This window comes from Diadema antillarum, unplaced genomic scaffold (genome assembly GCF_040938485.1).
Source record: "Diadema antillarum isolate AM-2024a unplaced genomic scaffold, OU_Dant_1.0 scf00000024, whole genome shotgun sequence".
Taxonomy (NCBI): Eukaryota; Metazoa; Echinodermata; class Echinoidea; order Diadematoida; family Diadematidae; genus Diadema; species Diadema antillarum.
In genome coordinates this window covers 1,108,113-1,130,102 of record NW_027270913.1, presented here as the reverse complement: position 1 = coordinate 1,130,102, position 21,990 = coordinate 1,108,113, and the positions used below count along the sequence as shown (strand labels likewise).

The following is a 21,990-nucleotide window of genomic DNA, read 5'->3' as shown; positions in this document are numbered from 1 at the left end:
TCCTTCACAAACCACAACATATCAAAATATATTCACACACATACCAAAGCTTATTTAAACGGAAGCGAGCGGCTCCAGCAGAGGCACGCAGCATCTCCTGGTCAGCAGTCGTTGGGCATAGCCGGTTTGCCTACCTTTGTGCCGTTCCCCAGGCTTAACTTTGCGGTGACTCAGCCTTAAGAGTATTAAATGCACCACAGTTTCTCACAAAAAAAGGCATCAAGTTTGGCTAGTTATGTTGATGTTTGATAGCTACATCGTATCTCATAAGAAAGGTTTTTAATTTGTTGAATTCTTCAGGCCCGGCTTCCATAATTATCTAGTTATCAAACTGCTGTATTAATTGCAGAGAAGGCATACACAGAAAGAAGAAGAAGAAAAAAGAAAATTCAGTTCGATAAACTTATTGTTGATTATCATTTGATAACGTCTCGATTCCCTCATGATGCAGAAAAAAAAATGAATACGTCATTGATTCAGTCATTAGGTAAGTATAGGTTCATTGGCTACCGCTCATTTGACCAGTCAGTAATATAGATTATGTTACCCTTCTATTGTAAGAGGACAGTGTTGGGGGACAAAAAACTCATCTGATAAAACTTCAAGAATTGTTAGTGCTACTTTTCATGTTCCATATTGATATAGATTCCTTTGTGCCACTCACAGGAAGTCACAATACATTGACCTTGATAACTATCAGCTATATCTCATGAAGCTAGTGTCCGAAACGATTGTAATTATCGGCCATACTCAAGGAAAACGAGTGCTGACAAAAGCAGACTTATCAAGGCACATGTTAACCATCCTCCCTGACCCACAGCGATCATGTCGACGTAACGGTCACGTGACCCGTTGTTTGGTGCCGGATCTAGCCCCAGGATCTCGCACATAAGTGGGTAGATATCTACCTGTGGATATAGATATACAGGACACCTCGAATATTACACATACAATCGTTTGTCTCAAATCATGTATAGAGATATGGTGACTACAATTATGTGAAACATCAAACATGGAGTTCTCCATAAAGGCTTGTACCGAACGAGTTGTTAACGTCGCACCACGTCGCGTTGACTTGAACCCTACTACAGACGAATGAGTTGAATGAGGAGCATGTTGACTCTCCGATGCGTTTTCTTGTTAATAAAAACAAAAATGACCATAATAGAACAACTATGATCATGATAATTATTTGAAATCATCCAAGAAGATCAATAGAAGAAGGAAGAAAGGTAGGAGATGGAGACGAAAAAGGCGGGCGATGTTGACCAATAGTGTTTTTATTGCAGCCTAATACAATTTTCTCGTTGAATGCGAAATTGGATGGCATTGAACAAGGTTTTTTCTTGAATTCTAATTCATAAGATACAAAATAAATTATATACCTGTTTGAAAATCTTTAGAAAACGAAAAACACAGAATAGAACTGTTAAAGTCCATTTGTCTTTGGCTTTCTCGTGGCAAAGAGAAATCGCAGGAGAGAAAGGAAAATAACAGATTAAGGAAAACCAAGTTTGACGGCAAAGGGATAAATACCGCTTCGATAGGGAGTGCAGCATAGTTTTGGCGGAAGAATGGTCCTCGGGCATAGAACGATGACTTCATCATCATCCATTGGTTGTCATACCCGTGAGACGCTCCCTCAAAGTAAGCTTCGTTCCTGCCAATCCTCTTAGGGAGAAAAATCAAAAATCAATGACTGACATTTCATATTTTTCATCAATTGCAAATTCAAGCATCTAACGCTCTAGAGGCAATTTAAGTTCACACATATTTTTTCTAATACAAATATATAACAGGTCTACATACAATATACAACTGTATATATACAAACAAACGTAATGACGAAGTAACTAAAATACCGTGCACAATGAAACTTCGTCGCGCGATAATAGAAAACACAATACATTTCTTATATATTTATATATATACATATATACGTATCTTACATTGTTGTATAAGCATATATCTTATAACATATTCCGTATTCCGTACCAAAATGAAAACACCAGGTTATGATATGACATAAAACTGAAAGTGAAGCAATCTAACTTACCGTATGAAGATGCCACCCGGGGTCAACCAATCCAAAGATTGGTAATACTCGGTCACTTTTGCCATAGTGGAGTCGATAGGGGATGTCTTCCTTTTTGTAGACTGTTAGTGCCGGGTGAGCAGTTTTCAGGGCGCTGTAAATCTTTAAAAATCAGCAGTAAATAAGAGCCATTATCAAATATATATAATTCGGTATTATCGTAATGAAGATAATAACGTCTGGATGGAAAATATAGATTTTAGATTTTGATGTGTCACATCATTTGCAATGATAGTGACGTACATCATTGGGAGGCGATAAATTCATTTTGTTTCATAATGCGGTAGACATTATATCTGACCACATTTAACTTGAATCTTGTCAAATTATCTCTCACTTTGCTTGCTTAACTTTTGCATTGATGATGAAACAAACCTCATCCAGTTTCCCATCATTGGGAACGAGCTGGAACATCGGTCCGTAATCAGCTACCATGAAGTCAACATCGGACTCATTTATGTAGTCGTATAGACAGACATGTTTCCACGGCTTTTGATTAATTTGCCCGTGGTCGCTGGCGATTATAACATTGACAATGTCCTCCAGTTGTCTCTCTGCTATGACATCGAAGAGGAAACCAACAGCCTGGTCGACCTCCATCAATTTGTTGATCGATTCAGGATGACCGATGCCGTATGCATGAAGCCAGTCATCAGGTTGGTAGAAGTACAGCATGACGAGATCAAAGTCTTCCTCAGTCAGCCAGGATATTGCATCGTTGATCCGAGCTTTCATTTCGTAGTTGTCCCTGAAAAACGGAGCAGTGTCAAGGGTGTGAATCTTTCGTTACATCACACTAAATACAATGTTACTTCTTAGTCAAGTCATTACAGCAAGGAGCTTGTGGAAAATAAATACATGCCTGACTCCGTAATTGCTGATTTCCCATACACGGAAAACTGTCGGTATATTATAGCCTCAAGGTTCTGTACTAGGCCCGCAACTTTTCAGTCTATATGCTCAGCCCATGCCTGACATCATCAAACACCATGAGGGCATACAACACCATAGCTATGCTGATGACGTGCAACTATACACCTCTGCAGACCCGAGGGACAGTGAGCAATTGAACTTGCTCTCACCACTTTATCTGCATGTGTTAAGGATCTACAGCTGTGGATGGAGAATAATCTGTTGAAACTGAACTGTGACAAAACCGAATTCCTTGCTGTCGCTAATCCGCGAATCCACCCCTTGATATCCGATGTCACCCTGACTGTTGGTAACGTCGTCATTCATCCATCAAGTTCGGTTAGAAGCTTAGGGTTGTCGAAATTGACTCCTCCCTGAAGTTGGTTCACCATGTATCGTTTCTAAGCAGTTCGCTTCATCTCTCAAATATTGCACGTATCAGGCCCTTCCTTGATCAGAAAGCTTGTGAACATGCTGTGAGAGCTCTCACTACCTTAAGAATAGACTACGCAAACGCCATGCTATCTCGTACTTCTTCAGGTAATGACCAGCGCCTTCAACGTGCTCAAAACCGAGCGGCAAAGCTGGTTTTTCTGGCCAAGAAGCATGACCATGCCTCTCCTCTTCTTCAGCAATTACACTGGCTCCCTGTGCAAAAGCGAATCACGTACAAAATCTTGTCAATCACCTATAAAATGTCTTCAGAATTGTGCTCCATCTTACATTCAGAAACTAATCTCACGTCACCAATCTGAAAGACAAGGAATGCGATTCCTCATCCCAAACACTATAAATTTTGAAACTCTGTACTCAGTATAAGTAATTTATAGTTGTTAAAATGTAAAACTCTGAAAATCATCCGGAGGTCTTCTTTATTGATATAAACTTGTAGATAAGCATAGTTACCACTTGTTAGGAGAGGCAGTGACCCTATCTTCGAGGATAGCTACCTTCCAGGATAAACTTTGCCATGTAAATGCGCGTCGTAGTTTAACAGGGGACCAGAACTTATCCTCAAAGATAGCTATCCTCGGGGTTAAGGATCACAGTTTGAATGTAACTTTTCTCACGATAAATCATATTATTGTCACTACGTTTACGTTACGACTCATGTCACAAGGCGGAAAAGCTATGTTACAATGCGTGTGGGTGGCAAACCAACAAGCCGCAGAAAGGCAAGATATCGGTGTATACATTTTTTTTTTTTAATTTACCTGAACCATAACGTAGATGGGACGTTTCTGTCGGGCCTGATACCTTTGATTGGTACGTTACCACCAGGATACATTATTGTTCCCGCGTGTTTCCCCTGCAGAATGGCAGTCACCCAGATGGGTTCAGCTCCCGTGTCGAACCACTCGGTTACGTTAAGGGTATCGGCAAATTTGTAGGTCCGGTTCTTTGTGATGGGATCGAAGTAAACGTTGTGAATAACTCCATGACTCTCTGGATACAGCCCTGAATAGGGGTTGTAAAGTTGTCATGAAATTATCAGTTTATGAGCAGTGATTTGTCCTCACTTTCTGTGACACAAAATACCACGCAAATTTGTCTTTATTATTCAACGAAGTTATGCCCTTTTTTTACAGTGAAAAGGTCGAACTCATCGGCTCTGATCTGAAGCGAAATTGATAATAGTTTTACTTACTATGTTTGTAAATTGTAATGAGTGAGCTCTCTTCATTTTGACGAAAAAACAAATAAAATCTATCTTTTAATGTCACAAAATTCATGGTCCACAAGCCGAATGTACCACCTTTGATTTGGCTTTTCTTAACCGTCGCGGATGGGGACATCGAGGGTACTATATGTAGTAATATCTTTACTTAGATGGCTTAATTAGTTTTTCATTTGGAAGATTGTCCTGGGCATCGTTTCATGAAAGTTGTCAGGCCTTGACAAGTTGTCAGTCTCTGACAATTACCACAGTAATAATCAGTGACCAGAGCTTCTCATCCAATCAGTACCAAGGATTTTTACTAAAATTGTCAGAAACTGTATGAGAACGAGCTAAGCTAGGTCTTTTAAAGAATATCATGTGTCAGTCAGTCAATATTCAATTTGTAAATTCTTCTAACAGCAACATCTCATCTAAATTGCATACTATGTGATTCCATTTTTATTCTGTGAAAACATGTCAAACTTTCGAATTCCAAAACTTTTTTTTCTTAACTTTACATCAAATTTTGATGACAGGTACCATTCCGGCTGTTTCATTTTGCTCAACTTGAACATGATGAATGGAATTGCACATCAGGCTTACTGTGTCTCCATGGTTACCTGTTGCGATGGAGTACGTGGATGTCGTGGACAGGGTCGGAAATACTCCGTCCATCCAGGCAGTTTTAACCCCAGATCTTGCCACCTCGTTCAGGTGAGGAAGATTCTGGCCGAAGCTGTCCCATCGCAAACCGTCGACCAACAGTAGTATCAGCTTCTGCTGCTTACGAAAGACAAAGTCAAATAGATAATGGATATTGATCGATCGATCAATTCATTCACACACAGTCAGACAGTTATGTCTACATATCCAGCATTAACAATTACACCATAATTGTAACTTCATTGTTCTACGTCATGTACGTTGATGAGAAAAGCGAGATATGACATTAATGTTGACATTACTTGATTTAGTCACACAGCGGATGACAACCAGATAAGAAGAATCAAGTTTACAAAAGATGTCACAACTTTGTAAATATGTAACTTGTCAATTCATTCTGTCGGATGAAGTGGTCAACTCGTTATCATGATCAACAGCGAAGATTGACACCTAGAAAAGAGAGTACCTTGCCTTCGATGTATAAGGCTTTATGCGTGGGTCTCCAAATAAAAAGAGCGCATAAATTGCAAAAGATTCGATTCTGATCGAACACACCCGTGGTTTTTATCCTTTTGCAATATTCTGAAATCGACAAATGCTAACTGTGCATGTTTACGGTATGTCACAGTCAAAGAGACTTTGATAGTAAAGTATATAAAGGAATAAAAAATGTACCTTTCCCATCACAGCTCTTGACGTTGAAAGTTGTATGCAGAGAAGCAGCACTGCCACTATGATAGTGACTTTTCCCACACGCATTCTTTGACAGTCAGTCGGTATCTCCAGTATTCAAAAGAAGGGTTGTCTGAATCACCAACACACACGTAGTTTTTTTCAAACAACCCGTCTTGTACACATTGTGCATTACATATTACAGATTCTGTTTATTACATACATAAATGTATTATAGATATAAACTTGTTATAGAATTAGGCACTTCAGGCGCTGGGGTTGCGAATGGGTGCACGCCGATGGGGGCATCGATGCATCGATCGCACGGAAGGATGGATAGTCACATAGCGTCACACAGGCAGAAAATGCAAAATTGTTGTTCTTTTTGGAAAGAAATAGGACCTATATGATTTTTTAAAAGGACTACAATAACAAAACAAAGCGCAAAATTTGTTTGAAATTGATGTATCTGTCATTGTCTCACCAACAAAGTTGTTGACCTTCGATACTGAACTTAGAGACTGTATACCGTATGCCACCCACCCACCAAAAGAAATATGTAAATATATAGGCCCTATATATATAATATATGATATAGGCCTATCTATATACAATCGTACTTTCTGCAACGAAAACTTTAAAAATAGTGAATCAATCAAGATGCCATTCAAGGTATGAAACTCTAACTTATTACCTATATCTTACAGAAAACCCTATCCGATTTGCTGCATATAGTGGTCACAGAAAAATGGGAATCTTTGTAGTGTATGTTAGGGACCCCTTCTCTCCACCTTTTGTCCATTTTATTTATACCTCGGAAATACGCAGTTCATTCTGGTCTCGCACTGAAAGAAAACAAAGCGTTTGTGTGTGTGTGTGTGTGTGTGTGTGTGTTTGAAAGAGTGACGGCGTTTGAAAGAGTGACGGGGGGATGGGGATTTGATTTGAAGAAGGATTATTATAAGTGGCATGATAGATATTGGTATTTTATTGTATATGTAGGATAGATGTAGATGTGTTTCCGGTTGGGAGGGGAAGGGTTGGTCGGGGTTTTTTTTTTTGTGTGTGTGTGTTGTTTTTTTTTTTCCTCTTATGAATGATTTCATTCAGGATTTGTATAATGTACTTGTTTTCATTCTGGATTTGTATTTTTTTTTTATGCGTAATATGTTTCGTAAGTGAGAAGGTTTGGTACATGTAAAAACTCTCTCGTGAAAAAATCGTTAGTAAGGTTGATTTATAATCGAGTTATTTATGTTGAAGAGAGATTATTTGCAGTACATGTATAAATTGACAATTGGATTTGTTTGTGTTTGAATTGCATTTGTAATGATTTTTTGTTCATGTCACATCCAGAATGGGTTGATTTATGAATGATTTGAATGAAATCAATAAATATCAAAGAAAAAAAATTGTAAGGTGGTAAATGATTAAGGAAAGATATAAATTATCAATTTACGGAAAATTCGATTGAAGTCTTCCACCGTATTATTTATAATTCTAATCAGTTTGTTAGTTGTCCTGTTGGTTGTGAGGAAAACATTTTCATTTGTATTATGGATGCCAAGGGCATCCCAGGTGCTAAACTTGGAAGAAACAGGCGTATGACATGCTTTACAACGATTTATGCACATTTCTCTGTCACCATGTTTACCAAATTGAATGTGTGTGTGTGTGTGTGTGTGTGTTGCAAGATGAAGGTAAGAAGTTATAATTTCATACATTTAAATAACATTGTCATTCTTTCTTCATAATGGAAAATTTTTAATGCGAAAATCCGCTTGTATTTTTGTTTGGGAGGGGGGCATACTGTGTGATATTATAATAGGCCTAAACTTTCGGTGAGATTTCTGGAATAGAGTTAACCTAGTTTTATAAAATGGGTTCAAGAATGTAGCCAATAGGAAGCGCTGAAATGAGACACACCTCCTTCCTTTACTTCAGTACAACTGCACTGCCTGTAATCCTATGGTAGATTGCCGATCGTCTGTGCGCGCGGCGGCTCCTTTGATGAATTGCATGCATACGCGTACGCGCTGTCAATCCTGTAAACAACTTCTAGTTCGGGCTGCCGGCCGGCCGGCCTGTCTTCCCTTGTGCATAACATATGTGGCGTACGTACGTATACTGTACTATACGTACACTTTGTACTTGTACAGTACAGTAGACCAAGCGTTATGGGACCGGACGCGTACATGGAGTCACTTTGAAGAGCAAATCCAACGATTTAGCAGGTTAATTCTCACACCGTTTTCAGAGTATGTTGTCTAGTAGGCCTATATGAGGAGTCTATATCAAGTCTTTAAGGTAAAGGGTGCATATTCTATGTAAAATAAGTAAGTTTTCATGCGGGTGTCCGGAAACCCAACCCCCCATTGTACTTATACTGTATGTGCGGGACTTCCGCGAGTGCGACGTGCGTAAAAGTTTGGGACGAACATCTTCGGACGTCTTGACCCACAAAGGTACGTGAAAAACGCTGAAAAATGATGTTAGTTTTCGAATTTTCGACCCATTTTATAAAACAAATGATGCACAGGATTATTTCGTGGCTCGGGTATTTACAATGTAGTGCAACATGCACTCGGCTTCGCCTCGTGCATGTTTCACAATTGTAAATACCCTCGAGTGCACTACGCCTACACTAACGCACTCTATCCTGTGCATCATTTGTATAATGTACCATATTAATCTAAGCGTGTCTACATTCTACCATGATTTGGTTGATTTACAGGTATTGTGCCTACCTAATGACATGATGTCAAATTGTAATGTGACGCGGTTTGATTGATTTCTTCACTGGAAAACCTTCGATGCGTTGATTGGCTTCTGAAAAACCCGGGTTGGCATACTTGTATTGAATGTGAACTCCATTGCGCCATCTATTGATGATAATGAAATACAGAGAGCCGTCTAAGTACATGTATAGTGATTAGTAGGCAGAGGTAGGTATGTGGACCCTGTGATGTGACAGGGGTTGAATTCTACGTTTGTCTTCGTATAACAAGGTGTGTTTTTTTTTAAATTCTGTATGTGTGTTGCTGTTGTTGTTTTTGTACGACATTTCCTTAACGTGTTACCTGTGTTTACTTTTTGTTCTTCTTTGTTTATTTGTTTGCCTATGTATATTACATAGGCATGCATTTATAGCATCTTAAAGCTATATGTTGCTACTGAGCCCCTCGTCTCTAATATTCTACACAATGTCAGGCTCAAACGCTTACATTTTCATCACTCCGAGGTACATGTATGCGGTCCTACTTGCAAACGTATGCGGTAATCACTAAGCCCCTGTAAGACTCCCTCCATTAATCGAATGTTACACATTTAACATGAAAATCGTGCCAAAATATCCTATATCATTGACGGGAAGGGAATGCAAGACCTATTCATAAGATTTTCCAAGTTAAACATAAGTGTTATGTGCTCTACCACTGTGCAATAACGTTACAAATAACCCCACAAAAGTTACTGATCTTTGAGTCGATATTGCATGAAATCAATTTCACACAAAATAACGTAAGTGGACTTTCTGTTGAGATATTATCTTCGCAGGAATTCTGTGTCAGTAAAGAAAGATTTCATCTAAGTTCAAATTTGCTTTATAAGACTAAGCTTTCTTCAGTGCATGAGCTCTATGTGGTAGCTTTGTGTATAGTCTACAGGTCAGTACACAGGTATTCGATTTTTCAATAGGTTTAATAGTAAAGACTAGTTCAATTGTGTGCTATTTATTGCTGTACAGTTTTTAAAGAAAGCTTTATAACAAAACCACAGATAAACATGCATGGTTGTCGGAGTTCGATGGCGGGTAAAAGCTCCACCACCTATACAAGTCATAATACGAGTCGCCAATTCCAAACTAACTCATTTATGGAACCCGGAGGGGCAGAACGTCATTGTACAATTCTTTCTTTCATGGCCATTGGCCACACACCTTTGTGAACTTTCTATGACTTTACCTGTATACAGCAAAGAATACGGACAATGGCTTGCTAGTAATAATAATTCTATTCTATCTATGAATTTGTGGCTGCCTAGATGCATTGGAAAAAAATTATCACGACCTCTATGGTTGGCCGTGGGATTCATACATAACAACGTGGTAACAGATTGTTTGGGGTATGAAGTACCTGTCGTTGTAAGATGGCTTTTATGTTTTTGTCACCTTGAAAAGGGGATGGGGTAGTATTAAAAAGGCATAAAACATTAAGACGTAGTATACTAAAAATGATACACTCCATGTGAGAAAGGAGAAGACACAAGACGTATAGTATATTGGTATTATGCCTACCTCTTTGAGAAAGAGAATGGGATAAGGGGACGGGGGGGGGGGGGCGTCAGAAAAGAGAAAGATAAGTTTTTTTATCAATTCATTATATTCTAGCTCCTTTCCCTTGGTACGAAGTACAAAACTTTCTAATTAGAAACCTAAAACCTAGCACCCGGCGATGAATGAAAGCTGTACTCTGTTTGAAGCGACAAAGAGCGCCTATGGTTGCCGCGTTGGTATCACGGGAATAGAATATTGTGCCTCTGTATATATAAAAGATCGGTTACCGCCCTCAGACTGTGTCAGGCGAGAAGTTTCCACGTTTAGTAATGTATTCGGCGTCAGGGACAATAGATATTGTTAGGCTCGAGTATAATAGTCTGCTCGTGTAGTCCGCCCACAACGCAGATATTTCGTACTCAAAGCCTTAGTAAAGAACGAACGGTTAGTCGAAGGTGTGCCAACGCACAATCATTAGTGATCCCGCCCAAAGGTGGCACTTTACCGTGATAGCGCCGAGGATGCTCGCCTATCAGTCCTGAAAGTGAAGATTGAATTAATCCTTCCTTTGCTTTCCTGAATTCATTGGTCACCTCTCCATATCTCAACGTTTTCGTCATCATGGCGGATAACGGCAAAGTGGTAAGAGATAACAAAACATATCTGGCGATCTTGTTGTAACACTTTTTATTCCAAGAGATTGTCTTACGACGACGGATCGACGTATAAAACATATTTTGTCTATGCTGCTAAAGAAAAATGTGTTTGCTAACTCTTAAACAAAAGTCATCTGATTCCTCATATTCCGACAATTTTAGATTTCACTTGAAAGCGATGTTTTGAATGTCAAATGTTCGTGTTGAGGCAATTTCAATCTCGATAGGTATTGCTCGAGAAGTATGACTGTGCTAAATACTTTTTGTGACAATAAAACCCATTATTCACAATTATTCAGACATCCGCCAAAGAAAAAAAAAGTATCTCGAATGTTTTACTGGGATTACAATTTTTGTACTACAAGCCAATGATCGAAGTTTGCACGGTTCATAATGCGAACGCAAAAGTCTTGATAACAGGTAAATTCAGAAAATGATGATAAAGTGTTGATGAGTTTGTATGGAACAGGATGACAAGTATTTTAGATTAACCCCGAAGCGATGTTCATGAATAAAACCCTGTGAAGTAGTTTTGGATGGATGACACTGCCCCCTCCCCTTTCCCTCCCCCCCCCCCCCCCTCTCTCTCTCTCTCTCTCTCTCCCTCTTATTCATCATCACTGCCAACGAAAAAGCTGAAGTTTATATGCGTAGGAGAGCGTGCTGAGGAAACACTTTAAAAAAACTCGCCTTCATTTTATAGGGATTTAAAATAATCTCATATCTATTAATTCAGACCATCAGCATGCTTCACCATCAGTATTATCAATCATTGATCGAGTTGATCCCAGAGGTATACAATTAGCAATTTACCTTCTTGATCTTCTTTTGTCTTATGCTTATAGTTTTGATATAACTGATATTAAAATTGGCTAACATTTTCGCTACCTGATTGTTTAAATCATAATGTCATGGAAGACTCTCAGAAGTCATGGGATTTCTGTCATGTCTGTTTTGTTTTGTTTTTCTTGAAAAATCTTCGTGGTCCCTAATCAGTAGTATCTTAGACGCGTTTGCAAGCTGCTATAGGAACTATCCTCGCGCTGTAACATTGAGAAGTCAACCGTGAAGAGAGAATAAAATGCATGGTTTCCATAGCAGAAAAGTATGAAGGTTGTGAGGTGAAGTGACCGCTGTATTCATCGCACCAAACAGCCACCCTATTCCTGCATTTACATAGCCTTACTAAACGGAACGTGCGTGACGGGGTAAAAACGTAAACCGTACTTGTGAAAAGGTATAGTGCCTGGTGAAGGACATTGATTCAGTTTTGTTGGTCAATGTGATTAAGTGTGCGGGGATGACGGTTTCTCCCTTTTAAGTTGCGTAGAAGGCTTCATTTAACCATTGCCACTTTTGACGAGCCCTGCATGTCAATAGTGACGGTGATGTAGTCTCATGTCGGTTTGACTGGCCTTGTGCGACATTCGTTGACGACTTTAAATTTAATTAAGCCGTTCAATGTCGTTTGTTTAGAGAACTTCGATAAAGAGGTATAGTAGGGTGAGATCGATGTGGGAGTGTGGGAGGATGTAGGAGTGAGGAGGCAATCTTCCTGTTAGTGACAAAGAAACCGATGAAATTTTTAAGGTACTGTTTATCATTGGGAGCAGTGATTTAAAAATGTTTGAGTTATCATATTTGATGTATGTATGCGTAGGTCAGTTGTATAAGAAAACATCCTACCATAATCAATTTTGCAATAAAGCCTGAAATAAAAGGAGAATATGATTATCACTGTTTTCCTCGATAAACCATAAATGTAGACGGTTTATTCTAGAAACAATTCTATTATAACTATTGTTCACATCTGGTATATTTACCAAATCTAATTTTGATTATGAAACTGATTAACATTTTTACATTTATTGCTTCTATCTCTAACTCACATTTAGAACTATTTAGAAACACTGAAGCTGTGTTTTTGATCTCCAAATACTTAAAAATTCCTTTGATAAGCACATTTTTTCCTCAGTGATGGTGTTGAATATGCAGAATAAACATTCTCGACATAAGTTAAGAAGAACGCTCTTTAAAACATGAAATTTGATTGAGGTAATCACGCGGATCTGACAGAGTAACGACCAAGGAAACGTCAAAAACAAAACACAGCAATAGTAAACCTCAACTGCTTGTCATAATACTGTGCAGTGACAATGGAAGGCTGAAAAAGAAGGTATAGCATGCCTACAATTCGGCACACTTTTTCCAAATTTGAGCGTTACTCGTCCCATCGGAAGTTCATCGAACTCAGAATCATCGATCAATGAGAGGCATATCGGAGCCTAACTTTCCAGGTGTCCGAACTGAGCTCCCCGTGATGCGTTCTTCTTGTTGGGCGGGTTCAGTTTTTCAGTGAAGTCATAATCATTTGTGCGTAGCCTTCCTTTCAAGCTTGTTTGTAATAACATTTGTTGTGCCACATGGCTATTTGTGGATGATGTCTGTAGCGAGAATGAGTAAGTTTAATAAATGTCAATCAGCCGCAAAATTCTGGTGGCAGTTATATTTTGACAAAAATCTCTTCGGGTTTGGCTCTACTCTCCATGAACATGATGGAGTGACTCAACTTTATTTCACAGCCAATGTCCTGAGTCAGCTTATTCGTCGTAGGGGTTACTTGTTTTATAAGTTGCCTCTAACGTTGAAGGTTACTATGCAATGTTTCCTCAAATCCATCTTTGCCAAGGCGTCGGACTTTGATAATGTGGACCAAACCCATTTGGTGACCAAAGCGATCGTTCATTCTCAGAAAGCGGTTGTGACACATCGCGTTGATTATGAAGTTGCAAGCATGTACTCGCATGATGATAGCTTTCAAAGTGACAATCGAATCCTGGCTTTTTGACCACTTACGTGCGAGTAAACGCTACACAAGTACGCATTTGGGTATCCACCCTACTTTCATAAAAGGTTGTTTTTACAGCAATGTACAACTGAGGCTCTAGTACAATTTAGTTTCAGGCTGAGTATCACATCAGAATCTGAACTATATCAACGAAAGCAGTATTTTTTACCTTGTCTCAGACAGTCGGTGCAAGACATTGAGAGAAATTAAGATCAAATTATCATTAACACCGTCATAAGAATTAAAAATATAGAATCCTCACAATCATAATGTAAACTTGATGCGCTTCCATTTGACATGTTTCAAATAAGTCAAATTCCCATTAAAGTTGCTCATACATTGTAATAAGAAATATACTTGGCCTATTTCTTGGTAGGACCATCTGCAATGTAAGGGTTCATCTATTTGCACATCAGGTGAAATACACATAATGTACTCTTATGTCACATAAGGCACTATAAGATATAAGATTTGATAACTGAATTATTGATTTCTTTCAATTATTATGTTTACGAAGTGTATGCTGCCCCCAAACGATAAGTATTCGTCTTCGCTTTCTCAGTCAGACAGCTAAGACCATGCTAGGAACGTAATAACATGATCTGAAGGTTAATAAAGCATAAATGTTGAACGAAGTTCAAAAATTAGTCATCCCTGGCAATTGACGTCCTTTTGTCACAAACAGGAGAGCGCGGTAAAGTAAAAGAAGATTAATTGCTCGTAGTTTGTTAGCTTGACAAGATGCTTCGGTCATCACACAGTTCATTGTCGTGTTGCCAGGTGAATGCGGGATACTTCGAAGAAACATGACGGTAATTCTGTTGACAGTCAACAAGGGCCAATTCTATAGGACATAGCATTGAGCTTGAACTTTATGGGACAGAAGTGCCGTGTTATTGGTTAAAGAGCGGAGCATTGTTGACAATATCTCCTTTAACACATTAAAGGTAGCAAAGCCCCATTTCGAAAACATTGTGTATTGGGCTAAAAATCGACATTACAACTGGATTAATGGCCTCCGTGAAAAAGCTGTACAAAGCATCTGTCATAAAATGTGGAACATCAGAAATCTTATATTGTTAAAGATACTGTGCAACAATGTTCGTAGTTTTAGAGCGACAAGGTCCTACGTACATGTTGCTATACTCTGTGTGTGACACTGTGTAGGGAAAAAATGAAGCTAAAATTGTAAATTGAAAATGAACGCAAAAATGCTAATAAAAAGCAACGAAAAACTGCGATTTACCGTATCCATCGAAGTCAATTTTCCCACTGCAATACAGTACAGGGTTAGAATAAAGGTTTAGTAAGTAGTGTAATTCATGAAGACGTGATATTTGTTAATGATAAACCTTGATAACGGCAACATACTTTTCCTCTTTTTTGTAACTTGGCGCCAACGCAGGTAAATGTTTAACATCTTTTTTCGTGATGGAATAATAAGTTACAAATCCATTCAATCTATGAAATTTTAGTAGAATAAGTCATACGTGTGTTCTTGTCTTGCGGTTACGGAGCATCATAAACAAGAGCGAATGAACAACAATCTTGAATTCAGATTATTCTTGCAAGGTCACAAAATTTGAACAGTGGCGTCCACACTCATAATTTCTCATACTGAGACTATAGAACAGGTGTAACAATAATTTACAAAAGTGATTCATGCTGATTTATAATAGCGCTGTGTTAACCTCCGATACTTTAAAATGATCTTTCTATAGCCATTCGTCAAAAGCACGCAGGAAATCGATAATGCATCACAAGGCATTGGCCCTTTATGAAATCTACCAATCTACCGATTCACTGAGCTGCATTTTTTGTGTGCGTTTTCTCTCTTGCTCTTTCTTCTGTCTTGTTTTGTAACGTCCATTGCCAAATTTGGGGTTTTTATTTAATTCTTCATACGATCAAGTCAAAGGGTTTCAATGGCGTTTTTGTGCTTTAATATCGAACCACGGCACAACTTGGCAATGGAGTGGAGGCTTGACACCCCTCTCCCGCCAGTCTTTATTTGACGTTGTCAAACAAAACGTAAAAAATTGTATATTATTTAAAATCCTATAGAAAAAATGCTCCACTGATTTCTATCTTATTTCGGAGATTGACTCGCACATTGTGGAAAAAAAAGGACAAGAAAAAAAAAGGCGATAGTCAGAAATCACTGATCTGTATCAAAACAACCTCAGTGTTGCTCAGTATAGGTAGTACATCTTATCAGAACGCAGTAAAATCAGATGAGACTGTGTGATCTAAGGTCCCAAAAACTGCTACACAGATAAGAGTTAATCAAAAGAATCGCATTTATTGCACTCATACAATGATACTTAAGTAGTTGCAGAGTGTTTAACGCGACGTATGCAAATGAATTATGTCTGCAGTATTCGCGGTGGTAATAAAAGAAAACGTGATGAATACAACAGGAGGGAGGAGAGAAACCCAAGGATGCAATGATCGCATGGCGCCCTTCCCTTTCGTCAGCGAGGTCGCTCTGTATTGTTATAAACAAAGCTTAGCAGACGATACTGCGAATCTGGTCAAAGGAGCAAGTATCATGGACGTGGTAACGAGCAACCAAAGGGGACCAAATCTCGCTCGGTCAGCGGTTAACCGACCGGGGAGAAACGTTGTATAGAAGGACGCGATCTCTGAAATGCTGACATACTTGCGATCTGGACACTGAAGAGAAGAAGTTAAATAGACAAACATCGTCGTCTTTGTGTTTAGTTCACAGTTTGGGAAAAGCTCCTAGAACACTGACTGTACAGTAAGGCTCGGCGCATGCATAATCAGACTATAGAAAGTATGTGATACATAACAGCAGAAGAATAGACAAAGGGCGCTAAGTTGATGGTCCAATATTTGCGTTTCTTCGTCCAATAACGATTTATTCTTTGAAGATTTAGTTTTCAGACACAGCCAATAGGGTTTGTTTTTCAACAGCTCAAGTTCTCATCCATTATACCGTGCTTGGGCCGGGCTGGCTTACATGTGTCGATGCAGTCAACTTATCATACATAGGGCTACACCACAAAGACTGTGTGATCGGAAACCTAGAATTTAATCTACGTAAATGTTTCTTTATACATTATGAATCTACTTATCGTGCTTTGTCAATGAATGCTGCCATTGTGACACCTATTCTTGTATTTATTGATACGTGTGTGTTTGTGTGTGTGTATGTATGTATGTGTGTGTGTGTGTGTGTGTGTGTGTGTGTGTGTGCGTGTGTGTGTGTGAGTGGGGGTGATTAATGATGGGTTTCTAATCCCACGGAATTGTAAAGTTAAGGAGAAAGAGAATCTACAATTCGTGAAGTTGTAGTACTGGAAATTGTTTGTTATGTTGGATAACTCTGAAAAATGCAGAAATAAATCAAATCAAATCAAATCAAATGTTTCCACGCTCACATACGTAGAGTGGTTTTCTGACGTGCGTATGTGCGGAACCAGAGAAAGAAGAGCAACTCCTGCAAAACGTCCATGAATGCAACTTTAGAACAAAACCCTTTACTATGACGTAATATCTGAGTGTCACTATGCTGAATATCAAATGCCGTAATTCATCTCTCTCACTATAGACAGATCAAAACACAAACAATGAATAATACTTTTTCTACTCTGGAAAGCCTCTCTAGCTTCCTCACCTTTCTCCGAATGCCCCTGACGTCATAATGACAAAGTAATGACCGCGAGAATTTATTATGCTCCAGCTCCACACGTCATATCACTCACCTACTAAAGAGAGTATATCATAAACACACTGCATATACTATCTGTGGAAACTCGGACTGCTATTCTTACTCCCTGCTTGGGAGAAGAGCAGAATTGGATGCGAATCGAGCCCATACATTCCGTTTGAGGACCTGTCGTTCTACTACTACACAGTAATATAGTAAGTGCAGCCTTAAAAGGTTCTTTCAAGCAATAACATGCATGACATGCGAACTGATAGATAAAGACGACTTGAAAGAAGTTGCCTGAAATACAGTACATTAAGTCACTCTTTCCGCCCACAGTCCACCCACCCCCAGCAAATTATGATAACTGTTATTCAAAATCTTTCGGAGGAATGGTACATCGACTTTTTTACCCTAGTATATCTTAACAAGAAATTGAACCGCATCATACAAATCTCATGAGCTTTTAAAAGGAAAATACTAAACTTGTGTGAGTTTCCTTTAGCAATTCGAATAAAACCGTCTGGTTTGTGGTGTGAATGATTGTGTATGTTTCCAATCACTCTGTCCCGGGGAATGCCCTCGGACGTTTTTAAGCTTTTTAGCACGAAGGAATTAGTAATGATGTTTGATGCCAATTATCTTAAAGCTGGACCACTGGGATGAATTGGTACATCGTAAAGTTTCTTGCCTGGTTAAAAGCTGGTATCTCACTGAGCGGCGAACGTTTGCGAACGTACTGAATTTGAGATTCGCCAACTTTTCTGACGACTGTTTGCGGAAAATCGAGGTTCGCTTCTGCCATTAGCGACAGTTAGTGACTTTAAGCGATAATAATAATAAGGTCTTATTTACCCAGGGTAGCCTCTTCAGTGTTGCCACTGCTCTACCAGAGGGCCCTGCTATTATTATTACCCTAGCGTTGCCAGGTACCCATTTATACACCTGGGTCGAGAGGGACATTGTGGGTAAAAACATCTTGTCCAAGGATGTAAGCACTGGGCGGGATTCGAACTCACGGTCCTCCGTTTGGGAGTCGGGAGTCTTATCCACTATGCCACAGCGCCCCCACACATGTTTAGCGACAATTAGCAGCACTTGAGCGAACGTTTGTGAAAGTGTTTGCGAAACACAGGCGGCGACTATTAGATACTGTTAGCAAATATTAGCAACAGTTTTACAAATGTTAGCGACAGTTTTGCAAATATTATTAGCAACTGTTTGAAAATCCCTGATTATGTATAGTGATATAAGTCAGACCCATAAAACGAACGTACAACCTTCCACTGCATTCAGATCTCTTGTGACCACCGTTCAAAATGGATTTCCAGAATATGGAAATGAATTTCTGCCAAGAAGAGGCTCAGCGTGCTGCTGTCCTTGAAGAGATGCTTTGCCTGGCTGCTGCTACAGCTATCGCGCAGCTTAAGAGAAAGAAGATGAAGAAAAACAAGAAAGGAAGAAGAAAAGAAAGACTGTTTGGGTCAGAGAGTGGTTGTTGCATATAGGACAGACTTGGGTCAATATGAAAAGCTTTTGCAGCAATTACATTATGGAGATGTCAAGAGCTTCAAGAACTTTCTTAGAGTGGAACCTTGCCTGTTTCAGGAGCTTTTATATAGGAACCATGTGGCTACATTTTCGCTAGCAGTGGCAAATCAAATACAAATGTTAGCGACACCGTATTACGACCGTTTGCGAATTCTTACGAGTGTTTTGCGAATGTTTGCAACTGTTAGCGAAAATGCAAATTCGCAAAGAAATTTTGAACATGTTCAAAATTTCTTTGCGACAAGAAAAACTGCTTGCGACAATAAAAACCGTTTGCGAACTTTCTTGCAACTGTTAACGAACCTTATGCAACCCTTTACGAACCCTGGCGAAATCCCAAATTCGCTACGTTCGCAAACGTTCGCCGCTCAGTAGATTCCCCCTTTAAGCAACATTCAATTTCGCATCAGTCATTATTGGCATGCATATTCATGCATCTTAAACACCACAAACTTGGTTAATTCATGGGGATTATGTAGAAGGATTTGTAAAAGAACGCTAGTAACGCGTGGATTGACTTTTCAGCGGAAAAGTTGATCTGGTTATTCCATACTTCCGACATCGTGGTATATTTACGAATTTATTTCAGCTCAACCTCACTGTTTCGAGGAGTCCAGCTTACACACGGCTTATTTTTTGTTTTGCATGCCGATGTGCATATATATTATAGAATATATGCTGTTCAGGAATATGAAACGTTTAGTGACATTATCACTCCAAAAAAGAGTGTGAGGCAATGCGAATCCATCAATTATTAGTAGAACACATCGGTGAAAGTTTGAGGAAAATTAGTTAATTCGTGCAAAAGTTTTGATTTTTTTTTAAGTTTCATTCCCGCTACTGTTCTCTTCTTTCTTTCTTTAAATCAACAACAACAACTGTAGGATGTAAAGGCTACTATATCTTGTGACATCACACCAGAACACCTATTAAGAAAATATTAAGAGTATTTCATAGAATTGGTTTTTTTCATGAAAATGATGTTTCTTTGACTTGTTGTTGACATAATTGATTAAGGGTAATGTTATTCCCCTGCTGTTTTTAAAGAGGTAAGTCAATGGATCTTTCTTTAGGGTAGAAAAAATGAAATGTGATTTTTTTTTAAATATATTTTCTTTGCTTGAGTTTAATGGGCCTCTCCAGTGGTTGTTTTATTACCTATGACCAAGTGACATAATCTCATGTGTAGGCCTATACATTTTAATACTAATGGCCGTTTAGCTTTGCTTCACTTTGTTCACTCAAAATTTCGTCCCTTTGAGTTAATCAATGATGTCTTTTAATTTTTCCATTGAGTATAGCTAACCACGTCAACTATACTAATGCCCAATAATGATAGAAGCAAGCTTTTCTCCACAAAGAACAAAAGCCCAAAATATAGTCGTATATAGAAAAGTAGGAGGCCAAAGCAGGCAAGAATGGGGTGGGGGGGGGGGGGCAGAAAGTCACCTGTCTGTCTGTCTGTCTGTCTGTCTGTCTGTCTGTCTGTCTGTCTGTCTGTCTGTCTGTGTTTGATTGTGTAAGTGGATATCATACATAACATACTTTATAGCCAAATATTCTGCAAGTGTATTCAGTCTGGAATGTTATAAAAAAGACAAGTAACGCAACCAGTCTGTTTTAATCAAACACACACACCAACACACACACACACACACACACACACATACATACATACATGCACACTAAAAACAAAGAAGCAAGATAGAAATAGATAGGGTAGAATCCCTCGTTTAATATGAAAAAGTTTCGAACGAGTGTCAACCTTGGCAATCGCGAATTTTCTCCTGGTTTACAACTGCAAATCAGATGAATATGATGCAAGATTGTAGCTCTATGTTCAGGGCTTGTAATCGGGTGCTTCTACACGGAAGGAAACAATCATTTGTTAATTGAAAGGTCGCTTGAAGGTCGGCAACAAGATTGCACAATCTCATTTTGTTTCTTCACAGCTTGCAGTTAATATACAGTCAATGAACTTGGTTTTGGTTCAGACCCAAGTAAACTTGGCAACGTGCTCTGATTTTCACATAACTTTCATACGGTTGTCAGCGTTCTTGGGTTTGTGTTCAAAGTTTTCACAGGAAGTGATAATGATACCAGGGAGCTAGAAATCTTTCGTCTTCCAGTATCTAGGATTGTAGAATTTAACATTGGACAACAGTGAAGATCATATCTGTTAAAGTAGATATTGCTAATCCTGGAATGTACTGTATTTCGCTCATTCCCATACTGGTGTGTGCGAGTGCATAATCTAAAAATTGACTGTCGCTCTTACTTCGAAAATATGGTCATTCTTTTCAGTGCCAATAAGTCTGAATAGATGTATTGATATTCGGTGTACAGGAAGATGAAAAAGGAGATTCCAAAAGTTTGAAAGCATGGGCATGTAAACAACAACATTTCACATATCTTCAGAATTTTCTGGAGTGCTTGCGCACCCATGTGGAAACATGTTTGGCAGAAATCAGTGGTCTAATGTGTTTTATTATTTTGTTTTTTGGTCGGTGCTTTGTCGTGAAATTTTGTTGCCTAGGGGCGAAGAGAATACCTTTTTTTTCATTTAGCATGGAAATATTGTGGTACCTCGCGTAAACATCATCAAAATAGACCATTGTGCTTAACTAGAGCGAGATGCTGTGTTATGCTGGGGTGGGGTATAGAAGGGCTACAGTCATCCCAAGAGTTAATAGCCATGTCTAGACTTCATTGAGATCAGACAGTATCGGTACGACCACATCATAAGTTACTTCTTGAATCACAAATAAGAGTCAATATTTCTCATCAAAATTTCTCCGCACAAGACAGTGCCTAGGATGGTATAGCCTTATGAGGATAATTCAAGTTCAAGGTTTTTTTTTTTTTTACTGCATCTTAACAAAAATAATAACACACAAATGTACACACAATCTGAATAATAGAAAAGATAATTTCAATATAAGTAATTCCCCAAAACAGGGTAGATTATACTTCCGATGAAAATT

General features: G+C 38.8%; 2 protein-coding genes across 2 annotated transcripts in view; one reads left to right on the top strand and one right to left on the bottom strand.

Moving 5' to 3' along the window:
* Window positions 1-54: 54 nt before the first annotated feature.
* On the bottom strand, window positions 55-6,014 carry LOC139732362 (ectonucleotide pyrophosphatase/phosphodiesterase family member 7-like). Its single transcript, XM_071643232.1, has 8 exons — window positions 6,006-6,014; window positions 5,288-5,447; window positions 4,222-4,465; window positions 2,471-2,843; window positions 2,057-2,197; window positions 1,537-1,671; window positions 802-908; window positions 55-175 (listed from the first exon to the last, which is right to left on the bottom strand). The coding sequence occupies exons 1-8, from the start codon at window positions 6,012-6,014 to the stop codon at window positions 55-57; spliced, it is 1,290 nt and encodes a 429-aa protein (XP_071499333.1).
* A 4,882-nt stretch (window positions 6,015-10,896) lies between these two features.
* The window catches only part of LOC139732350 (sodium- and chloride-dependent neutral and basic amino acid transporter B(0+)-like), a 30,221-nt gene continuing 19,127 nt past the window's right edge, over window positions 10,897-21,990 (top strand). Inside the window, exon 1 of the mRNA XM_071643221.1 lies at window positions 10,897-10,917. Coding sequence (XP_071499322.1) covers window positions 10,897-10,917 — 21 coding nt within the window. The remainder of the gene's footprint in view (window positions 10,918-21,990) is intronic.

Coding starts and splice junctions, on each gene's coding strand:
- LOC139732362 (XM_071643232.1), bottom strand. Junction 2,844..4,221: donor CCATCTACGTTATGGTTCAG/GTAAATTAAAAA, acceptor TCCGTTTTTCAG/GGACAACTACGAAATGAAAG. Junction 1,672..2,056: donor CCGGGTGGCATCTTCATACG/GTAAGTTAGATT, acceptor TTTCTCCCTAAG/AGGATTGGCAGGAACGAAGC.